The 21,735-nt window shown below is 39.3% G+C and overlaps 2 protein-coding genes and 2 long non-coding RNA genes across 5 annotated transcripts in view; 1 reads left to right on the top strand and 3 right to left on the bottom strand.

Annotated features, from left to right (window-relative positions):
* Positions 1-4,138: 4,138 nt before the first annotated feature.
* On the bottom strand, positions 4,139-7,281 carry med18 (mediator of RNA polymerase II transcription, subunit 18 homolog (yeast)). The gene is made up of 3 exons (XM_082550552.1): positions 7,088-7,281; positions 6,568-6,670; positions 4,139-5,380 (listed from the first exon to the last, which is right to left on the bottom strand). The coding sequence occupies exons 2-3, from the start codon at positions 6,638-6,640 to the stop codon at positions 4,824-4,826; spliced, it is 630 nt and encodes a 209-aa protein (XP_082406678.1). The 5' UTR covers positions 6,641-6,670; positions 7,088-7,281; the 3' UTR covers positions 4,139-4,823.
* A 2,617-nt stretch (positions 7,282-9,898) lies between these two features.
* LOC309717092 lies at positions 9,899-13,349 on the bottom strand. Of its 2 annotated transcripts, XR_014279621.1 has the most exons (6): positions 12,689-13,349; positions 12,230-12,568; positions 11,898-12,120; positions 11,730-11,770; positions 10,300-11,621; positions 9,899-10,220 (listed from the first exon to the last, which is right to left on the bottom strand). It is a non-coding gene; the product is annotated as an uncharacterized lncRNA (long non-coding RNA). The 2 variants fall into 2 exon arrangements; XR_014279622.1 differs by having other exon boundaries at positions 10,300-12,120.
* A 97-nt stretch (positions 13,350-13,446) lies between these two features.
* LOC309717091 (cytochrome P450 4B1-like) lies at positions 13,447-21,720 on the top strand. Its single transcript, XM_082551375.1, has 12 exons — positions 13,447-14,198; positions 14,380-14,524; positions 14,630-14,674; positions 14,767-14,894; positions 16,433-16,557; positions 16,666-16,820; positions 16,907-17,013; positions 17,995-18,185; positions 18,326-18,459; positions 20,099-20,163; positions 20,531-20,613; positions 21,372-21,720. The coding sequence occupies exons 1-12, from the start codon at positions 14,007-14,009 to the stop codon at positions 21,541-21,543; spliced, it is 1,542 nt and encodes a 513-aa protein (XP_082407501.1). The 5' UTR covers positions 13,447-14,006; the 3' UTR covers positions 21,544-21,720.
* LOC309717093 overlaps positions 14,193-21,735 on the bottom strand; it is a 189,650-nt gene continuing 182,107 nt past the window's right edge. Inside the window, exons 2-3 of the long non-coding RNA XR_014279623.1 lie at positions 14,653-14,746; positions 14,193-14,282 (exon numbers count right to left, since the gene is read on the bottom strand). This is a non-coding gene — a long non-coding RNA (uncharacterized lncRNA). The remainder of the gene's footprint in view (positions 14,283-14,652; positions 14,747-21,735) is intronic.

Here is a 21,735-nt window from a genome sequence, read left to right on the forward strand (position 1 = left end):
AAACACTAGGCTACCTGACCCTTTTACCTGTATCAATCTAAGAAAGATTTGCGGAACTTACATGTTTACAGAAACACTGCCTGACAGCTTTAGGCGGACTCACGCATGCAGTGGTGATGGTTGCTGTAGGGAGAGTATTACTTATTCACTTATTCATACCTTAAAACAGTCCTGCTTCTGTAGATTCTCACTTCCAGTAAAGAATTAAAGAATGAATAAATAAAAACTAATATTATTTAGAAGTGAGGCAGCCACTCCAAGCAAGCATTTTAACAGCTATAACCTGTGGGGGCTTTTTGCTGTCAATCCATTGCCATCAAAATAATTAAAAGAGGAAAAATGCATTTCACTACAATTATACATCATCTACAGACCCTTAGACGTGTGTATTCTAGTCACTACACTTTAGTTAAAATAAACATTTTCAATGACACATCCATCATCAAAACAGCCCCTGTGCAGAAAGGTGTCTCAAACTGTCTGAGGACTCCACCTTTTTCCTGCGTTCAACTGTGGACAGAAGCAGTACTTAAAAGTTGCACAACAAGGCCACACTGTGCACTCAGACATGAGTGATGTTGAGAAATATGCGTCAAAAATAGCACGCTTTTAAATGTGGGAGGATGTGTCATATGGTGTGTCACGGAATGACTTAACGTTCAGCATCAGTACAATCACATGGTTAAAATGCCATGTTGCTAATAGTTTGTGTGTAATAAGCCTAGAAACCCTATTCGGACTACAAATATAATTAATGGGTGATGGTTTATTGTATTTTGATTATTGCATGTCAAGAATTTCAATCAAACCAGAGGTGGAGCGAGTCAAGCCTCTCGTAGCCTCTAGTCTCCGAGACAAGGTTCTACTTGAGATGCTTCCCCTGGAACACTTATGAATGCCACAATTTTGGTGACACTCGAGAATACACAATGTGTCTTGATTACAAATGAAGCGAAAGAAAAGTAATTGTGACTATCAAAAAAAAGGCAAACGATCAGATCCAGAGACCCACAGCAGGAGTGAGTCTCAAGAGAAAAAGGGAAAAGCAAAGAACTAAGAGTCAAAGACAAAGGCTCTGGCAGCACAAGTTTAAAAACTACAACTTCAGTCCCTGCAGGCTGATGGCTAAGTTGTCCCCATACCAGACATACCAGAGGCAGCAAGGCTGGCTTAAAGCACTGAATGGCTGATCCTAGAACAGCGTGTTCTGCACAGCAATAATCACCTCAGTCAGCCACAAGCAAGGCAGAGCACCACATGAACAACAAGTCAGAGCTTTGTGCCTGTTATTTTGCATGGTTAGAAACTGTTCTGGAATTTCTTTCAAATAAGGAAAGGGACACTTCCCCCCCAACTATTTCTATAATACCTTTACGGATTTCTTTGGCCCTGGCATTTTAGCCATCACTCACAACCTTGTGGTGTTGTGCAATTTATCCCTGCACCCCATTCTGCCCAGCACGGTTGGAAGTAGAGGAATCTAGAGAAGCCACAAGAACACCCTAGGGAGATCTATGTCTGTCTGGGAAAGCACCTCCTTTGGTTCTCCCTCCCCTCTCAGCAAATAACCCACACTCTCTAACAAGCATATGGGTTCTCAATGACACAGGAAGGAGAAGGCTCATATCCAAGTATTGGGAACATTTCTGAGTAGGCGACGCTGGATTTCACCCCTTCTTGGCTTTGACCCAAAGTAGGCTGACTTGAAGACTTCCTGCCCCGAGCCAGTGCCAGATTTCTGTGGCATCTTGGCATCTTCACTGCCAACTATGAACAGAGGCAGCGAAGACAATTGGTGCCAAGAGTTTTAATTAAGACTGTGTTGTAAAGAGGAAAGTAAAGGCATGTGCAGGTAATGGCTTCCATCCCTGTTTCAGAGGGCTAACAGAATATGATTAACTAATACAATCTTAGCCTTAGCCAATTAATTATATTTAACCGTTAAAAACAGAGAACGACCAAATGGTCCAGAGAGGGAAATCAGCATGCACCGCTCTCATGCTCAAAGCTGAAGAGAGTGTAATTGTGTTATAATACACTGATGCCAAAGATTATTAAAGGCTATGTTTTCAGACAAAATGCACATGCACAACTAGAAGAATAAATTACCTTTTTCAGTTAGTGTCCACAGTAGAGTCAATCATTTTAGGGGGTGGATCAATTACCACTTTGAAAATTAAATACTGTCAAACTTTGGTCTGTTGGTTAGAAACAAATAAGCAATAATGGCAAAACATTGTTCTTTGAAGAACTTCAATGAGACTTGTACTTTGTTTTCTTTTGGTTATTCTCTTCTGACATTTTACAGACTGGATGATCCATTAAAAGAAAACTGATATTCCTGGAGCTGGGAGTAAGCGATGAAAAAGAATATACCCTTCTCTGCGTCGTCAAATTGAAAAATTAATCGATGATGAAAGTATTTCAGGCTTCAGGCATTATGAAATAGTATTAACAACCCAACAATGAAAGTGAATAAGATTAATAATCATTCGAGTACTGCAACCTTAACCATATCACGTTCTGAAAGGGTGTCGCTCTGGTCTCAGTTTCTTGAAATAAACCACAGAACGGATCATATTGCCTCCAGCAATGAGTTAAATCTCTTACTTGTGCAAGTCAGTGGCTGGCTACATCCACAATAGCCAAGTAGGCTTGATGCCAAGACACTGATTAGCCTAACTATGCCTCTGTTCTCCAGGCAATGCAGTGCTGAGTGGAGGTGCAGTGGGAGTCTAGCTCATCACCAAAGAGCACTGTGCTAAACACAAGTTTAAGTGGAAGAAAGCCAGTAGACTGTAGTGTATCCATGCTGGACATATAAAGCCTTGGGCAAGGAGGCATCTGCCTCTTTAATACATAATTCACTCAGAGCTGAAACATCATGCTTTAGTCCTAAGGGCCGGCAGTCTGCTTCTGGTTGTTGGAACATAAAACTGTCTCCATCAGATAATCCAGTCTCACTGACAGGCAACTCCTGTGTACCAAGTAGCAGTTCAATTTAACCTTAACTTCAAAACAAGATTAGAAAAGTACACATTTTTAACATATTAGTAAATGTTCAAAGTTCATTTTGTGTTGTTTTTCAACTTGCACCAAATGCATGTGGAAGCACTGCCATCTCACCTTTCCACCTCAGTGAGTTTGTCCTCATCAGCCATGATACGCAGGTAGGTCAACATGTAGAGACAGCCATCTGCCCTGGAGCTCTCCCCCTCAGACATGCACGCGGTCACTTTACATCTCAATCTCTGCAAATGCATCTTCCTGTAGGGGTATTATTAGAAGCACTCATGCCTTATTACCAACATTATTATCATAACTGACAGGATGTGCATTAGTTACTTTGGTCTCCGCAGTTAGATCGGGCCATAATGTTGACACACTACTGCATGGGCCTTTCTGGATTTCGATATTAACAGTGGAGAACCTGAAGCAGATGCAGTGCTTTCATGTGTAATAGTCCCAGCTCATGTTCCCATGAAAGAGCCACTAATGGGTTAACAGTAGAAATGAGAGGGGAAAGAGAGGGAAAATCAATGCTTTTGTTGAGGGGAAGAAAGGAAGGCTTTCACAGGTCTATGTATCATTAAGCAATTGAGAAAGCTAATTAGAGTGGGGGGGAAAGATGTGCAGATCTCACAGCTAATTATTTCCATGGCAACCACAGCTCATGTAGATGATGTGAGGTAGCATCCAATTTGCTTCAATCAGGATATTTACAAGAAGAGAAACAGAGACCCCTAGTGGGATGAAGTGAACATATCCATGAAAGCTGAGTGTTGAAAAGAAACTTTAAATGTAAAAAGGATTCAAATAAACTGAAAAATACCCAAAATCATACATCTCAAATTCTGTTTTGAAATGTTGATACATGGAAAATATTATCTAGTTTGTTATCATTTGCAAAAATAAACAACTAATATCATTTTTCGGCTTTCCAGGAATTGTGTTGATTGTTAGCACAGGTATAAGCTTGCCTACAGCCCAACTTATAGAACCATGATTTGGTAAAAGTTAGTAGAATGCAGTGATGTTTGACAGTATTAGCTGAAATGTTCTCTATCTCATTAAAAATTGACCAAACAGTAACTGTTAAACCAAGACTATATATAGACTCTTTTTTATTTTATTAAAAAACAAACAAACAAACAAACAAAAAACATACAATGGTTATGCACATTAGTTCTTTGATGAAGTGACAGGTGTTTTTAAAAGTGGGGCTTTATAGTTGATAATGAGGACGTTACATATTAGGCGTCTATGTCTCTTTTCCCTGGTCTTTGTGTCATACCTGCAGGTCAGTGTCTCTTTGAAGCACACAGTAAAGCAGCCACAGAGGACAGGATGAATCTTTGCTTCCATTCACACAAAATCTGGAAATTCCAGAACTTCAGACATGGCTTTTGCTTCATAAAAGTGTGACCATGTTTAATTTTGCTTTAGAACATAAGCGTTGTGAGACAATACAAAAAGAAAATATTTTATTCCTCTAACTCACCACTTTGTTTAGTCCCTCCACCCCCCTTCATTCAAAAACTATCCCACTTGAAAACAACCTCCCTCTCTATAACATCAGCTATAGCTCAGGCAGTTAACTAAAATAGTGCAAGGAGGCTGCCAATCAGTTCTGTTCAATGCTGCAAGCCCCAACACCAATGTTACTGAATTTTCAAAATATACTGCCCTGAGAAGGAACTTTTTTGAGAGTGAAATAATTCCCTCAGAAGTTGACTTAGACCTGGTTCCTCTAGTGGAAAGTCATGGAGTCCCTCCCAAGGTTCCCAGTCACCCGGGGAAAGTTCCTTTTTGTGGAAAACTGGCTAATGTCTCTGTTTGCTAGGGTCAATCTTTTCCAAGTGAACCAGGGGTTTGAGTTGTTCAGCAAAGCTGCGCATGTCCTCTGACACAGTGTCTTGTCCTGCAGGAGCCAATACACTCAGCTCCACCAGGTATGAAAGTGATAGATGCTCAGTGTTTTCTGTATTCCCTGGTACAAGTATGCGTGACAGCTTACTGACCACAATTTTCATTGCACCTTTACGAAATATGTGTCCATTGCTGACAAACTCATGGTCCATGCGGAAGCCCATCTCATTGAGGAACTCCGGAAGGCTGTGAGTGGCAGCAACATCAACACAGTTGCGTACCAAAGCGTGGCGACTCTTGTCTCCCACTTCAGATTGACCAAGGTAGCGTAGGTGCCATGGAGCAGTTGGGTGGGAGAGGGAACGGCGGGCACGCAAAATGAAGGGATTTCCTTGCTGGCCTTTGAGAAGGTAAACCAACTCATGATCAGTAAAAGTCTCAGGTTCCATGTTGTCGCACAGACCTCGAAGGCGATGCAAGAGGCTTTCCAGGGCCTGGTCCAACACACTCCCTGATTAAATAAAGTGCACAAGGAACAAATACAAAAAATGACATTTGATCTGATGGCCAGGACTCTATACATATTATATTTATAAATATAGTCTCCACTATCTCAGATCGTCCATAGTTTGTACATTTGCTTTGACATTTTTGCTTCATATATCAAATACCTCAAAGATTTTCCTTTAAAACAAAAAAAATACACATCCACCCACTTTCAGGGCACATGCAGTAATATTTTAAACCTAGTAAATTATAAGACAGTTCAGTAGATCATGAAATACTCATTTTGATTTATTAAACTTATCTCAATAAATCAAAATCTTTTTATCAGAATACCATCTGAAACCTCCAGAATTTAGAATTTTGGTCTATTTGGGTTAAACTATGCATGTATTTTTCCATTTTTGTGGTACAACTTCACATTTGCTCAATCCAGCATGAAATTTAAACCCCCCAAAAAGATTTGTTTTCATTTTTATAACTAAGAAATAATTTTCCATTTTGCATTATTGTGAAATTCAATTGTATACCATTAAAAATTGGTGTGCGTTTAAATATGAGACAGATTGGATCTGCAGATCTGGATATGGAAATCATATGCATTTAACTGTATTATCTTTAACAGATATTTGTGTTCAAACATCTGGTATGTATGACAAAAAAAATGCTGGAAGAGGTTCAATGGTCCATATTTCAAAGAAAATATATCTTAAAAAGTATTTGATAAAACTTCACAGCAATCATACATGACAAAACTTTGGACCATACATTTTTTAGGCAAAACTGCGATTGTCCAGGAGAAGGCCCACAGTATTCTACAATTGAGTGACCAAGTTAAGAAATAAGGTTTTAAACATTGTAAATGCACCATTTTAAAAATTATTTATAATAATATTATAATAAGAATTTAGCTGTTATTTAGGAGCTAGTGCATAATAATTTAGGTCAAAGGTGACATATGTAACACTGTTCACTTTCACACCAAAGGATGTTGCTCATGTAACTTTACTCATTGTGCTGAACAGTTGCACAATGCAACTATTAAATGATTATTGCTATTGTTTTGCATTTTTGTTACTATAAGCTACTATCTGTAGTATTGCCACTATCAGTACCTTATGCTATGTATAACACTCAGGGCTTGTTATTTGCCTGCTTACTTGCTTCAGCTTCGGTGGATGCATGATATCTTACCTTGTAACAGATACTCCATCATGTTAATTGTGCCCCCAGTGACAGGCATTACAGTAACAGGTGGCGCCTCCATCTTTCCTCGGGTACTTTGAGGTTTTTGAGCCTAAAGAAAGAAAATTATATGCAGATACATATATACATGTCGGAACATCTGATGGAGCAATGCCATCATTAACAAAAAAAATTCACCTGTCGCCATAGGTAACAGAGTTTGTAACTTTTAGCTCGCTAATAGCCAGTGATAACGCCTTCTAATCTAGGTGTAAATCACTCGAAACAACAATTATAGTGCATTATTGTCTACGAAACCACGAAGAGCAGTAGCCGAGGAAAAAGGGTAAATGTTTTAAGTGTTCGTTCTCGATAACGTTTTAATAAAAGACCAAAGGCCTAAACGGGGTTCTGAACACACGGCTACTACTACACAGCTACTCTGTTTCCTAGTAGCTAACCGGAACGTTACTTAAGCTAACAGGCTAAACGTTTCAATGTTATTACAGAAACATTAAAAATATATTACCTTTCAAAAATAAAGAAGCGAACGCGGAAAGAAATAAACGTCTTTTTAGTTATCAAAGAAAAAGTGAACACAGTTAGCAACAACAATGAATGAGAAGCGTCTTCCTTTGGTGTGTCAAATCGGTAGACATCCAACTTTGAGGCTCATTACAGCCACCTACTGGTAGTGTTAAAATATCGACAGCAGGTCATCCGTGTATAAAATAGAAAGAAATGGACATGGACGTCATGGACAGACAGGCTTTTTAGGCTACTCTGCTTTTATTAACACCGGCTATACGAATGGATTATCAGTACTGTGAAAACTATTACTGTTTTCACAGTACTGTGAAAAGTATATATTACTGAGTATTAAGTTTAGAGGCTTTATTGGCATACATACTGTGGAAATAAAAGCAGTAGTTTACACTTAATTTTGCCAATCTCTTGACACAAAACAAAAATAATTATTCAAATAAAATAAAAATAAAGAATCCGGAAATTTTACAGATTGCAAGAATTGAAGATGCAAACACTAAAATTAGTTTTAAAAACAAACCTGAGTTTGAAAACCTGAGTTGTACCTGCTTTGTCCATATTTGCAAACCGGTCTTTACAAATTTGTGCCATAGCAGGTAATAATAATTACAGTAATAGTCAATAATATTGATGGGGTAGAAGAGAGGCATAACTGACTGTCTTATTCACGAGTCTGATTTGAGACTTACAGTCTTTGATTTCAGACTCCTGTTGCATCTACCTTTAGAATCTACCACCTACCTGTTAACTGGTGGTGTTGTGAGTGTGTGTTGTATTTAATGTTGATGTGGGCAATGCTGACAGCCCTGTTGGTGTAAATGTCATATACTAATGAAAAGATGATCCTGTGATTTATTGTGCAGTCTCGCACAATAGAGTGTTCCTGTCTTGAGTAGTGCAGCTGGGCCCTGTTAGTCATCTTAGAAAGTACAGTCAATGTGCTGGTTGTGAGACCAGGTGAAATCCAACCTCATGTGTGTCCTCTACCTCTGTCTTGGAGTGTTTTTTCCTCAGATCGCCTTGCTCTTATCTACATTTAGGGCAAGATTATTTTCCTGACACCAGGCCACTAGTCATTTCACTTCTCTTCTCTATGCCAGCCCTGCCAGTAATCAGCCCAATTACTTTAGATTCATATGCAAATTTTATAATTCTGGTATTGATTAGGGGGGTGCTCACACTCATATGTGAAGAGAGCATGTGGCAGTGCACTCAGCACGTGCCCCTGAGTAATACCAGTGCTCACAGTTCTGATGTTTGATATCTGGTGTCCAACTCTGACTGAGTGCGGTCTATCTTACAGGAAGTTCAGAGCTCAGTTACAGAGAAAGGGTGTGAGTCTGACTAAGAGCAGCTTCTCAGAGAGTCTGCAGCATTAAATGCAGCTTCAGTCAACTAACAGCATTTTCACAGATGTGTTACTACCTTCTAGTGGACTGATTCTGTATGTGTGCATAAAGTAAAGAGTCCAAGGTAGCCAGGACAGTCTTTTTGATCCTTTCAAAACACTTCATCACAATTGATGTTAGTATGGGCTCAAAATGTGGTCATAAATATTTTGTACTTGTAAAAAAGATTTGTATGTGTAAAAAAGATTTGTATATGTAAAAAAGATTTGTATGCGTAAAAAAGATTTGTGTGTGCGTAAAAAAGATTTGTATGTGTAAAAAAGATTTGTGTGTGCGTAAAAAAGATTTGTGTGTGCGTAAAAAAGATTTGTATGTGTAAAAAAGATTTGTGTGTGCGTAAAAAAGATTTGTATGTGTAAAAAAGATTTGTGTGTGTGTAAAAAAGATTTGTGTGTGTGTAAAAAAGATTTGTGTGTGCGTAAAAAAGATTTGTGTGTGGACTTAGAAAAAAAACCCCTGCAAGTTACACTTACGGATTTTGACCCTATTTTTCTTCCTTTCATCTGATTGGTCAATGGCATGTCAATCACAAATGTAACAATCCAATCAGAGAACAGATGGGTTTGGCTGTCGAGGGGCGCTTTTTTTGAACTGCAGGTCTTTGAAGGGAATAAATGCCCTTTTACATGCCAACCCAGCATTTTCCTTCATCACCACGAAGGAAAACAGTCTGTGGTTGTCCGAGTTTGGTGATTTTTGTGTCACAGGTCTACATGTTTAATACAGGGACTTCCACAGCCTTTTCGACAGCGCTGCGGACCGCGGGGTGGGGGCGGGCAGTGTTTTGGAAATGACAATCTTAATTACAAAGCTTTCTTCGTCATGAATTAGCATACATGTTTTTATTGAACATTTGAAGAACCAGCAAAAAAACCTCTTGTAGAGGACATAAAGTCAGAGATAGAAACGACAAGGAGCAGGTGCATCTAGTACAGGTAGAGCTGCTGCAAAAACCCACAGAGCCCAGCAGCCAGCGTAACAAATTCTGGATCCTTTGCTTTTAGTTAGCAGTTAGCATTAGCAGCACATCCTGCGTCCGATGTGAAAGGACTTTTATGCTGCGCACTGTGACTCACAGCAATGGTCCCGGGTCAGCCCTGACTTTGTGTTAAACTAATCCTAAAGTAATAATGGTATTTCTAACCACTGATATACCACAACTTTTTCCTTTCAACAGCTACTGAAAGTTAGGGGACCTAGCTGCTATCGGATATTTATATAGCGATCCTCCAGCTTCAAACTGTATCACCCTTCAAGGACCTGCAGTTCAAAAAAGCGCCCCTCCGACAGCTAAACCCATCTGTTCTCTGATTGGATTGTTACATTTGTGATTGACATGACATTGACCAATCAGATGAAAGGAAGAAAAATAGGGTCAAAATCCGTACTTGTAACTTGGGTTTTTTTTTTTCTAAGTCCACACACAAATCTTTTTTACGCACACACAAATTCTTTTTACACATACAAATCTTTTTTACACATACAAATCTTTTTTACAAGTACAAAATATTTATGACCACATTTTGAGCCCATATGTCACGGAGGAGCAGGGAGGACTCGGCGCAGACTGAAATCTCAGAAAAACAGGTTTATTTACACACTCCAGGTGCACTATATACAGGTGAAGGAGAAGGGGGCCAGGGTTCCCAGGGGTGCAGAGCGGGGTCGGGAAAAGCGTCCAGAGTCTCCAAACCAAACACGAGAAATCTGCATACAGAGAACAAGGGTTAGCACGGAACTTTCACGGACAGAGCTCAAAACTGGCTGAGGCTAAAGTAGCACTGACGAGCGTTATTCAATAGTCCAGCGGCGAGGTGCTCTCAGTCACTGCCTTAAGTAGCGGGAGCAAACAAGGTGAGGAGCCACAGGTGATTGCCTACAGGTGGTGGAGGCCGGGAGCTCACAATGAGCTCCGCCCAGGCAGCGAGCAGAGAGAGAGGAGAGAGAGAAAAGACAAAACATAACATGTAGCCACACAGGGCCAGCCGAGCAGGCACGGGGACCATGACACCATATGTTAGTCCAAAAGAATGATGGTCATTTAAGCATGTGGCAGTATGTTTCTTGGAGAGGGCCACACTGGTAATGGACTTAAAGGATGGGCAGATTGTATGTCTATGAATACACCATCCAGCTCTGATGAGCAGACCCTGAGTGCATGCCTGAGGATATTATTTGGACCAGCTGCCTTATTTGGGTTTGTTTTCATTAGAGCTGTGCACACCGCCACCAATGACAGATCGTGATGCAGTGGTTTGTCCTGCGTGTCTTGTCCTGTCTGTCTCTGTGGGTTGGTGTTGTGGTGTATAAAAAAAGTGGGTGAGGTACTCACACAGGCTATTCGGAGTAATAATCAGTAATAATCATACTATAACCTTTTGTCTGCAGGGTGTTATTGTTTTGCTATCACTGATGATCATTATTGATTAACACTGCAGACGCAGTACTGCTGGGGTTTTAACACTTTTAACAGCCTTCTTTATGCAACCTTTTGCTTAGATGCTTTTTTACTGCGGTTATATTTTATATGGTGATTATATAAAACCTAAAACTGCAAGACAAAATACAGCTGTAAAAAAAATTTAGTGTAAAAAGTATTTTTTCTTTTAACAAAAAAAATAGAAATTGTTTGTAAATTTGTTTTAATTGCTGAGCTCGACTAAATTAATGTACCTAATAACGTTCCTCTTTGTGAAAGCAGCATTTAATTGCCGTAGAATATTGAGGTCAACATTACTTCTTTACCTACATTTGTTTTATCTTAACTTGATCTGCAAGGTAATCAGAAACTGTGCTTTCATGCAGTTCATGAATGGACCTCACCTCTGTACTGAGCAACAACAAAAAAATGTTGTTACATAACATCTGTATCACACTCAAAGTTTCTCATTAAAATTATCTTGATCCATGTACTTTAAAACACCCGCCCTGCCTTCAGAAAATTAGGTAAAAGTTCAGTTATATATAAATAAAAGTGACTGCACTTATCCTGGACTTTTTTCTCTATACTTTTATTTCACTGCAATCACTAGAGGTCATGTGATTAATTCTTTTGCCCGGTGTCCTGATGATAATTGATGAATAAACCACTGAAGACTCTTCTTCCACCTGCAGTAAAAAGCAATACATTTCATTACCCAGACAAAGCAACACGCACACACTTCATTTCTGCATGAGGGTTTTAGGTTACACCTCGATGTCAGCACAGACACTTACCCTGCTATTCAAGCCACAGCAACAAATTTGAACAGGAAATGCTTTGGTGAGACAGAAGCAGAAGCATATTCAGAATCAGAGGGGAAAGTTTTTCAAGCAAACCATAAGAAAAAAACAAAACAATAAAATACAAAGGAAGTGGAAGTGAGGCGCAGCTGCATAGCCTACCTGAATGTAACCTTGATTTCAACCAGAAAATTAAAAGTGCCATTAAAATGACACATGATACTGATATACCACAAATAAGTGGGATCCAGTCTTCAGGCTTTCCCAACAGCAGTCGTTGCTTCAAAAGTCCAAAAGTTTATTTTATCAAGTTTACTTGAACATGTGTGCTGAAAACTGCTGCCAGCAACAATGTAAACTGTCTCATTGACGTCTTTCCACGTCTCTGAAAAAAGAGAGGTAAAGGATTGTGATAATTATCTTTGGCAAATTTAAAAACCATAAGCACAGGTAGATTCTGACTTAACGGAGAAAAATATGACAGCAGGACAAACCTTTCTTCACTATGATGTCAGTGGACTTTTGGCATGTTTCTTGGCAAGTTTCACACCAGTACACACCTTCATCCTCCTCGGTAAAAGAGCTGATGAGCAAGGAATGATTGGATCCAATTCTCAATTTGGGATTGGATATTTGATGATATTGCATTCCCCTCTTATCTCGGAAGAATAACTGAACCTGCTTACTGCTATGGTCCTTCTTGTAAAACCATTTGAAAGAGTCTGATCGATGGATGTAATGCTGACACGGTATCACAGCTCGACATCCCAGCGAAAAATTAAGTTGTGTTGCGACTCGCAAAATATCACGTTGCTCATTTAAATTAACAGTCACTTGAAAAATATATGAAATATTCAAAAGTCAGTTCATCAATTGTATTTTAAATACATTGTATTTAATTAAGCAATTTGAATAATGAATTTAGTTAAGTAATGATTTGATCAGATACTCACTGTTTCCTGAGAAAGTAGAGAAGTTCCAAACAAGTAAAAAGATGAAAATGAAGCCTTTCTGTTTCATATGGGAGAAATTCCTGTCCCCGCAGAAATAAAACCCAACATGACGCATCCTGGCTGTACCATTACTGCTCATAAAAACACAGATCACAAACTCTGCCTCTCAGCAAAAGGTTTTAGATTGAGCTTAACAGTTTAAATGAGCCTGACACATCGGAAGTGGTCCAACAGCCAGTACAGAGGAAATTTAGCAAGGTTGTCACCCACACTGTTTTTCTGATGTGGTCTGGCATATGATTTGCTTCTTACATTTAGTATGGGTGTTAAGACACAAAATGTGCATCGCAAACCAGTTTCTTTTTTAATATATAGATGCCAAATATGTTCTCACATTGTATTTTATGCTGAGATAATGTTTGTGAGGGTTGAACCAAACTGTGATTGAGCTGTTTGTACAGTTTATCGTACGGTTAAACTCACTGGAGTTTGGACTTCATGTGCAAACAAAGCACTTGTAACCAACTTATTGGCTGCCAAGTACAACAACTGACACAATTACACTTTTATTAATGAGATTAAATTCTAATGAATATCATAAACGCCCCAAAAGTGCTGAGCTGAGTACTTTAAAGTGTCTTAATTTGTCATAGATCAGCATGCAATTAAGTATAATATGTAATCTGGAGTATTTATTCGTTTAAAAAAACATGAATATAATCTGCACAGATTATATTTAACAATATAAAGTTAGAGGCGTTGTCAAGGATTTCCTTGCTTGTTGAGTTTTTTAATCATAAAGTCAATTAAATGGATTTGATTGTGTCAATATTTCTTAAAATAAACTCAACGTATGTAGTAACAATATGAAGGAACAAGTGTTTGACAGGCAAACAGAATAGCCAAAAGGAAAACCTACATTTTTGCGTGTGATGTTCACTTTACATAAGAAGAAATTATTTTGGTTAATAAACAAAGTTATTTTTGATAGAATTTGTAAATATTTTTTTAACCGCACTTCTTCATAATCTACTTTTTAATTCAATACTCTTCCCATATTTGCATCTTCATCATCCCAGTTCTCGTTTTCCGCCGTAATGATGTTGCTGTTGCACTCCTGCGCTCAAAACGCCAACAGTTCCGTCAGGACATGAAGTCAGCGTTTTATTGATTGTCAAATTCCCCGCCTACCGGAGACAGCACTGAAAACATCGCTTTACCTCCAGCTCTTATCAGAAAGGTGAGCTCAGATCACCTTTTGCGCTTTGTTGGGGAGGTTTTCCTGCACGCGGAGGCGGAAGACACTTGCACCTGCAAGATGAAACTAACTAAAACTTTCGCGGAGTTTCAGCTGGGCTGGCCTCACATGCATTACGTCTTTGTTGTGCTCTGTGTTTTTGTCGTGGTTTATAAATTAACAATTCTACTTGCGAAAAGAAGGGAAGCACTGCGGAACTTCCAAGCTTTTCCGGGGCCGCCGCCACACTGGCTGTTTGGACATGTTCTGGAGGTAACTGTCTCAACACACTCGCAGCAGCTGTAACATGTGTAACCGTCCAGTAAAGCTGACCACACCATGTTGGAGAACACCATTCTGCAAACAGAGACACACACAGATGACAAACAACACAATTTACACGAGTAAAGTCTGCCTGCTGTGATGTGTTTCAGTTGTACTTTTTCTCTTTCAGTTTAAACAAGATGGGACCGATATGGACAAGGTAGTGAAATGGGGACAGGAGTACTCATATGTTTTCCCAATCTGGTTTGGCCCCTTTCTCAGTATCATCATTATTCAGCATCCAGATTATGCAAAAACTATCCTGACATCATCAGGTATGAGAAATATTTTGCATAGTTGTTGTGTTGATGCACATTTATAACTGTGTAGTAAAGTTAAAGGTCCCTAACACCATTTTTATTTGTTTTGTTTCCTAACAGAGCCAAAAGATGATTTTGCCTACCGTTTTGTGGAGGGTTGGATTGGTAAGGTTCATTTTTCTCCCTTCTACAGCATTTTGTTAAAGTGCAGAGTTGTTTGTTTTGCTGCTTTCCTCACTCATGCACATGTTCTTCAGGAAATGGGTTGTTGGTGTCAGAAGGTCAGAAGTGGTTCCGTCAAAGAAGGCTCTTAACACCAGGTTTCCATTATGATGTTTTGAAACCATACGTAAAATTGATGTCAGAGTCTGCTGAGACTATGTTGGTACGTTGAAGACAATTTAGTTGCATAATTGATAAATAAAATCAAAGTCGTGATGTGTTGGTCAGCACGTGTCAGTAAATATCATAGAAGTAAAGCAGGAGCAGTGTGTGTATCCTGCAGAGAGATCACATCTTGACAGGGGATTTCTAAGAGAGAAGGTAGGAACGAAGATTGACTAGACAGAGAGCAAGGAAGTGAGGAAAAACAGGATGATACAGAAGTGTTTAACGTGCATGAACTAGTTACACTGTTAGGAGAGAGACCCATACTAAAAATTTACGTAACTATGTTATGCGACACAGGTGCATGCAAAACCGTGCTAAATCAAAAACCTAATAACCTGAAATTTTCAAAAGAGACCCTGATAGTTAAGTCTGCATCAGGTCACACTAGTGTAAAATCTCTAACAGAAGGGCTACTGCTAGTGCATAGAGAAAGTGGCAAGAGCTGTAAAAACCAATGTATATACGATCCATCCTGTCCAGTCAACCTCCTAGGGAGAGACAGCATGGAAAAATTAAAAATTGGCGTAGTTCTAGGACCACAAGGCGTGCACGCAGAATTAATGTTAAACTATGAAGAGGTAGAAGAAGAGGGACAGATTAATTATAGCAGTGCGGGAAAAGGAGTGTCCCACTACTATTAGACTCTAGACCTTCCACCATTAGAGCCTCTACAGAGGTTGGCAGAGAAGTATTTGCCACCAGACTCCCGACCACTTGCTTTTGATGAGTATCACAACACCCTAAGATTTAAACAAAGATCCTTCATATGACACACAAATTCACAGATTAGGCCCACAGAAGCTTACCTTGCAGCACCTCTATGTAACTAAAAGTGGCAATGCTGTGTGCTCAGTGATACAAACAGAAAAAGTACAGGAACTGAGTAGAATGCCAAAACGACGCGTGTCTGTAGCACGAAATGAAAACACAGATTGGAGGGAGTTAGGTCACGTTTTGACTCAAGTTGAAAGAGACAGATATGAAAAAAACTGAAGAAACACATGAAGGATGGCTTCAGGGTCGTAGAACAGGATGCATGAGGTACACATTAGGATGGGTACTTACGACACAGCCAGCAACTCATCTATCCAGCTCGAAGGACCAATTTAAATGACTGGGGATTTCTAAGAATCACCCCACAGTTCTTCAGCTGTGACGCCTGAGTTAGAAAACACAAACACTGCAGTTGTCTTTACTCGCGAGGATGGTCACAGAGCGCTCGTACTCGCAAGAGGCACTCACGGACTTGCGCTCTGTCACTGTCTGCGTTCTTTGTTTATACAAGCTTGTGTGTGTACAAAGGTAACAAAGTTATTCCAAGAACTTAGAGCTGAGGTTCCCCTTTTCTAAGTCTGTATGTTCTTAGAAAAGAGGAAGCTGTTAGTTGCTAAATAAGTTTATCACACAAGAGTTCATGTAAAAAGTTACGTAGACATGTGGATTGCTTAGTGATCAATACAAAACACATTTCATGTAGCTGATCATGCTATGTACAATTTTCTTCTGACACATCTGTTCTCTCATTGTTGGCAGGATAAGTGGGAAAGTTATGCAAGCACAAATGAGCCTTTTGAATTGTTTAAACACATGAGCCTCATGACACTGGACAGCATTATGAAGTGTGCCTTCAGCTGCTACAGCAACTGTCAGACAGAGGGGTGAGCCCAGATGAATCTTTTTAAAGAGTCATTTACAGTGTCAGTTTTATGTTGAGTCTTTGGTTGTTGTAAATCTGCATTTAATGTTTGCCTCCTTTGTCATTTCAGTGGAACAAATGCATACATCAAAGCAGTTTATGACCTCAGTTTTCTAATTGACCTTCGGCTCAGAATGTTTCCGTACCACAGTGACCTCATTTTCCACCTTAGCCCACATGGTTTCAGATACAGAAAAGCACGTCAGGTGGCCCTCAGTCATACAGGTAAGCTTTGCTTTGATTCATCTGAACCGTTGCCAAAAATCAGTGTCAGATCTACAAATGCTTACATTTTATATTCTTTTCTAAAGAGGAAGTTATAAGAAAGAGGCGAGAAGCACTAAAGGAAGAGAAGGAGCTTGGACAAATACAGGCAAAGAGATATTTGGACTTTCTGGACATCCTTCTCTTTGCAAGAGTATGTTATGTGTCATCAGTTTCAGCCTCTTACTTCAACACATTTCCCATTGTAGGATTTGCTTAATGTATAGGCAAGTCACAAACTGGGGTTTTCCTGCATAAAGGTCATACAGAAAATAAGGCAAGTGCCAACTTGAGATCGTGTCAGATATCTGAAGTACTGGCCTAAAGCTGAAATAGCATATGCATGCAGCAAATAAGCAAAGATGCATGCTGTTGCCAAGCTGCATGTTAATGTCCTCTGACACAGAGACGATGATCAGCCTTTTCATTCTCGTGAGCAGCAACCTGAATACAAAATCTCTTTTGTGTAGAGAATGATCAACACTGGTTAGTGTTTTGCCCAGTTTCTTTCCCAAAAACTTCTCTAAACGGCAGCTTGTAGAGGCTGTTCAGCTAGCATGTTTATTCTCTTAGTAGACTTAGCTTTCGTGACATGGGTTCAGTTTAAAACACATTAAAACGCATAAAATGATCCAATTTTTATTAATTTTTTATTTTCGTGCATTTTAACTGAAAATCACACAAATTGAAAAATCTTATTTATATCACTTAAACACATAATTGTGTAATATTTGTATAATATTAATATAATCAACCGATAATGAAAGAATAGAAAGAATCCTTCCTTTATGAGTATATCATTGCAAATTGTTGTCCTTGGCAGGAAAAATTAAAATCAATAATTAACTGCATGGCAGGTGTTTGCTTAAAAAACAAACAATTAGTGCTTTATATGGTTTAAGAAGAACAGCGGACCTTGATACTTGGCTGCTGAATAAATCCCCAATTTTATAAAGGTATCTGTATAAGGATGAATGTTATCCAGCTAAAGCTGAGTTGAAGTCGGGTGATGAAGTAATATAATGAGCCTGAGCAGCAAAAGTAACAAAGCACTTTTATTGAGAAGCCCAGTTAGAGTATAGTGCAGTCCATTCTGTCTTTCATCAACTGTAAATATCCTTTATTTCAACGCCAGGATGAGAACCAGCAGGGTCTGTCAGATGAAGATATGCGGGCAGAAGTGGACACCTTCATGTTTGAGGGCCATGACACCACAGCCAGTGGCCTGTCTTTCATCCTCTACTGTCTGGCCTGCAACCCAGAACATCAGAAGATTTGCAGGAAGGAGATTATGGAGGCCTTGCATGACAAGGAAACCATGGAGTGGTAGGCTTGTGAAAGGACAACATTGCAATAGGGAAACAAGTTGGTGCCATTCTGTGGTACCAAAACTTTATTAGGAGACATATAAACAAGATTTCTTATTAGTTGACTTCACTAACACTGCATGTTGGTCTCATTTTAAGGGAGGATCTCAGTAAAATCCCATACACTACAATGTGCATAAAAGAAGCTCTCCGCCTTTACCCCCCTGTACCAGGAATTGCCAGAAAAACCACCAAAACTGTAACCTTTTGTGATGGGAGAACAGTGCCTGCAGGTCAGTGATTTTACTCTGTTGTTATTATCAAAGAGTAAACATTAAATGTCTTCACTTAATAATGCTTTTGGAAACATTTCATGCCACATGGTAAACACAAACTCTTAACCGACGTTGTTTTTCTTTAGATACAAAAATTTAATTTTTTTACATTTCCATAAAGGACCTATATCGACTTAATACTTATTACTTTATTATTCTACAAGGATACGTTGGTATTATTTGATTGTATTGTCACATAGAGTTTCTTTTCTATAAACTAGTATAAATCTCTTAAACGTGTGGCGTAATTGCTTTGTCAGTTCTTCATTCTTCCAAATGGAAGTATTTAAATGTTGGCACCAGATTATTATCATATATATGGGCAGAAAGTACACCGCCGCCTACACATTACACTCACTGGAACTGCTCAGCCATGGGAATCCATGAGCCATGAAGCTCCAGGCACACAGTTTTTGTGCTGATGTTGATGCCAGAGGAGGTTTAGAGCTCTGCAGTTACTGAGTCAGCAGAGCGTTGGAGATTTTTATGCACTCTGCAACCTCACTGTACAGAATGGTGCACATCAGTTTAATGTTGGTTTTTGCTACAATAGTTATCCTTGGTCAGAAGGAGAGGCTGACATCCAGGGAGTAGATTGTAAGAGGTGGAGTTTATTTACACTCAGACTGATGGTACAAGGAGATATGACATGGTGTAGGAGGATGTGGAGGGATGATATGGTGTGGTTTCTGCGATCAATAACAGGAAATACTTTAGAACATGAATTAAGATTAAACGGTAATAAAGCTGGCCACAAATTCCTCCACAACAAATCTGCTAAGGCAGTGCATCAACCTGATACTGCTTCTTAAGAGCAATCACATTTATTAAAACACTACCCAAAATGGGCCACAAGATGGCACTCCAACACAAGAGATGAAATATTTATATTGAGGCAGTTGTTCAGTAGCCAGCCCTCTACCACTACGTAATACACCCATGTTACAGCGTACAATGTCACATTAATTGGTAAAGGGAACCAATAAAGCTGGAACAAGGCCAGAAACTATCCAATAGCTGGGCCACCATAGTTATCTATAACTAGCACATATGCCAAAGGTAGCTAGAATAAATACACACAGGGTAAAACATCTTAAAAATGAAATGTAAACTCACGTTTATGTGACACACACCATTTACAACAAACACAGGGGGGCTATTTGCTTTTCTTCCCAGCAGCTCTCCCCTCGTCTCTCATCAGCCCATGAACTAAGTCAGGCTATCTAGCTCAGGAGTCCCATGAATCCCATGACTGCAAAGCTGCTGGGTAATGTAGTTCACGCTAACATGGACTTTTCTACACTCACTCTGCAACTTTACATGGTCTGGCACTTCATGGCTGAGTTGCTATACTTCCTAAACATTTCCAGTTTGCAATAATACCACTTACACTTGATCACGCTGCATGGCTAGCTGCTTGATTTTATGTATCTGTGCCAACTGGACTTAAAACCCCTGCATTTGAATTATGAGTTGTGTCACAATAAATTTTTCGATATGGTGTATGCTTGTTTTGTTTGAAAGATAATGTTCAGCTACACACACCCTATAATCTTTTAATAATAATAAGCCAAGTACACATTTCTTTCAAATGTAGGTTCTGTTGTTGGAATAGGTGTATTTGGAATTCACAGGAATGCATCTGTCTGGGAAAACCCTAATGTAAGTAAAGACAATTTTATTCCCAGCACAACTTACTACATGGAATACATCATCAAAGGAATCTATGACGAAATAAAATTGTGACGTTTTCAGCACTCTGCCCATAAGGCTGCATACAATATATCAAATAACTGAAGAAGCAATCATGAAACTGGTGCATTAAATTAATTACTAGTGCTGTATTTGCTGAGGTGGGTAGGTCCCTGGTGCCAAAGTGGACCTCAGGACAGATTCAAGCTGGTTTAATGACTTACTTTATTATGTGTCAGAAATCAGTTTTCTCTGCGCAAGTGATAAGGGCGATGAGGTTCAGAAAATAAGTAATACACATAACACTGCTCTCTTTCTTTGTCCTGTATTACATTAGGTCTTTGATCCTCTGCGTTTCCTACCAGAGAACATTGCTAAGAGATCCCCTCATGCGTTTGTGCCCTTCTCAGCTGGGCCAAGGTTTGTCCTCACCTGAAACTATATCACTGTATAGAGACTGCTTGTAGTAGTCTCAAGTATGTGAATGTGTAACTTAGCACTGACCCCATTTCCATCAGCAAACTGGTTTTATGATGGGCTAGAGCAGTGGTTCCCAAACTTTTGTTGCTAGGCCCCCCATTGTTTTACCCAAATATCCTTGGGCAAGATACCAACCCCAGGTTGCTCCCCGATGCATCCATCCGAGTGTGAATGTGTATGTATGAATGATAGTTAGATAGCACGAAAAACTTAGAAAAGTGCTTGTGTGTGATTGGGTGAATGAACGAGTTGTATAAAGTGCTTTGGGTGCTCAGAGTAGAAAAGCGCTATATAAGAACCAGTCTATTTACCATTTACCATGTTCTAGTCTTTGGCTTGGAAGGAAGTTGGTTTGGAACCATATTTGGCGATGCTTCATCCTCTGCTTTGCGTTTGTGTGGGAGCCCTGTCAAAAACCTATCCATTATGCTAGCAGTGTCCAAGCATTCTTTGTTTTGTTTTTTTCATACCGTGCCGCCCCCCTTGGGCTAGAGCAAGTAGGGGAAAGGGGGAACTCACTGTAATCTAAGATTGATCTCATTTAAAATACAAGCACCTTTGGACCTGAATGTTAAAAGATAACATACTATATTTATCCCTCCTTTCCATTTTCTGCATGTCCAAATCTCAGAAGGATCAAATTATTTTAATTGTTTTTCAGGTCTTTGTGTATTTCTTACATTTTATGTATTTTGCAGAAACTGCATCGGTCAGAACTTTGCTATGAATGAGATGAAAGTGGTGACAGCTTTGACACTGAAGCGATACCAGCTCATAGCGGAGCCCACTATGAAACCCAAGATCATCCCCCGACTGGTTCTCCGCTCACTCAATGGCATCCACATCAAGATCAAACCTTTAGAGACTTAGCTAAAGTGCACTAACTGCAAGAACTGCTCAAAATTACTTTATTTAGAAAGTAAAAAAAGTATGTTGATTCTACCTTCTACCATATAACTGAGCTTTCACATAAAATTTAATTAACTCTGCCGTGCAGTTTATGTTTTAGGAAAAATTACTTGTTGAAAAAAATCTGCTTTTTACACAAAAACACTAAAGGAG

The sequence above is a fragment of the Aulonocara stuartgranti genome, assembly GCF_965226115.1.
Source record: "Aulonocara stuartgranti genome assembly, chromosome: 11".
NCBI classification, from domain to species: domain Eukaryota; kingdom Metazoa; phylum Chordata; class Actinopteri; order Cichliformes; family Cichlidae; genus Aulonocara; species Aulonocara stuartgranti.

Coding starts and splice junctions, on each gene's coding strand:
- med18 (XM_082550552.1), bottom strand. CDS start 6,640: ATGGAGGCGCCACCTGTTACTGTAATGCCTGTCACTGGGGGCACAATT. Junction 5,381..6,567: donor GATGGAGTATCTGTTACAAG/GTAAGATATCAT, acceptor TTATTTAATCAG/GGAGTGTGTTGGACCAGGCC.
- LOC309717091 (XM_082551375.1), top strand. CDS start 14,007: ATGAAACTAACTAAAACTTTCGCGGAGTTTCAGCTGGGCTGGCCTCAC. Junction 16,558..16,665: donor AGCAACTGTCAGACAGAGGG/GTGAGCCCAGAT, acceptor TTGTCATTTCAG/TGGAACAAATGCATACATCA. Junction 16,821..16,906: donor GGTGGCCCTCAGTCATACAG/GTAAGCTTTGCT, acceptor TCTTTTCTAAAG/AGGAAGTTATAAGAAAGAGG.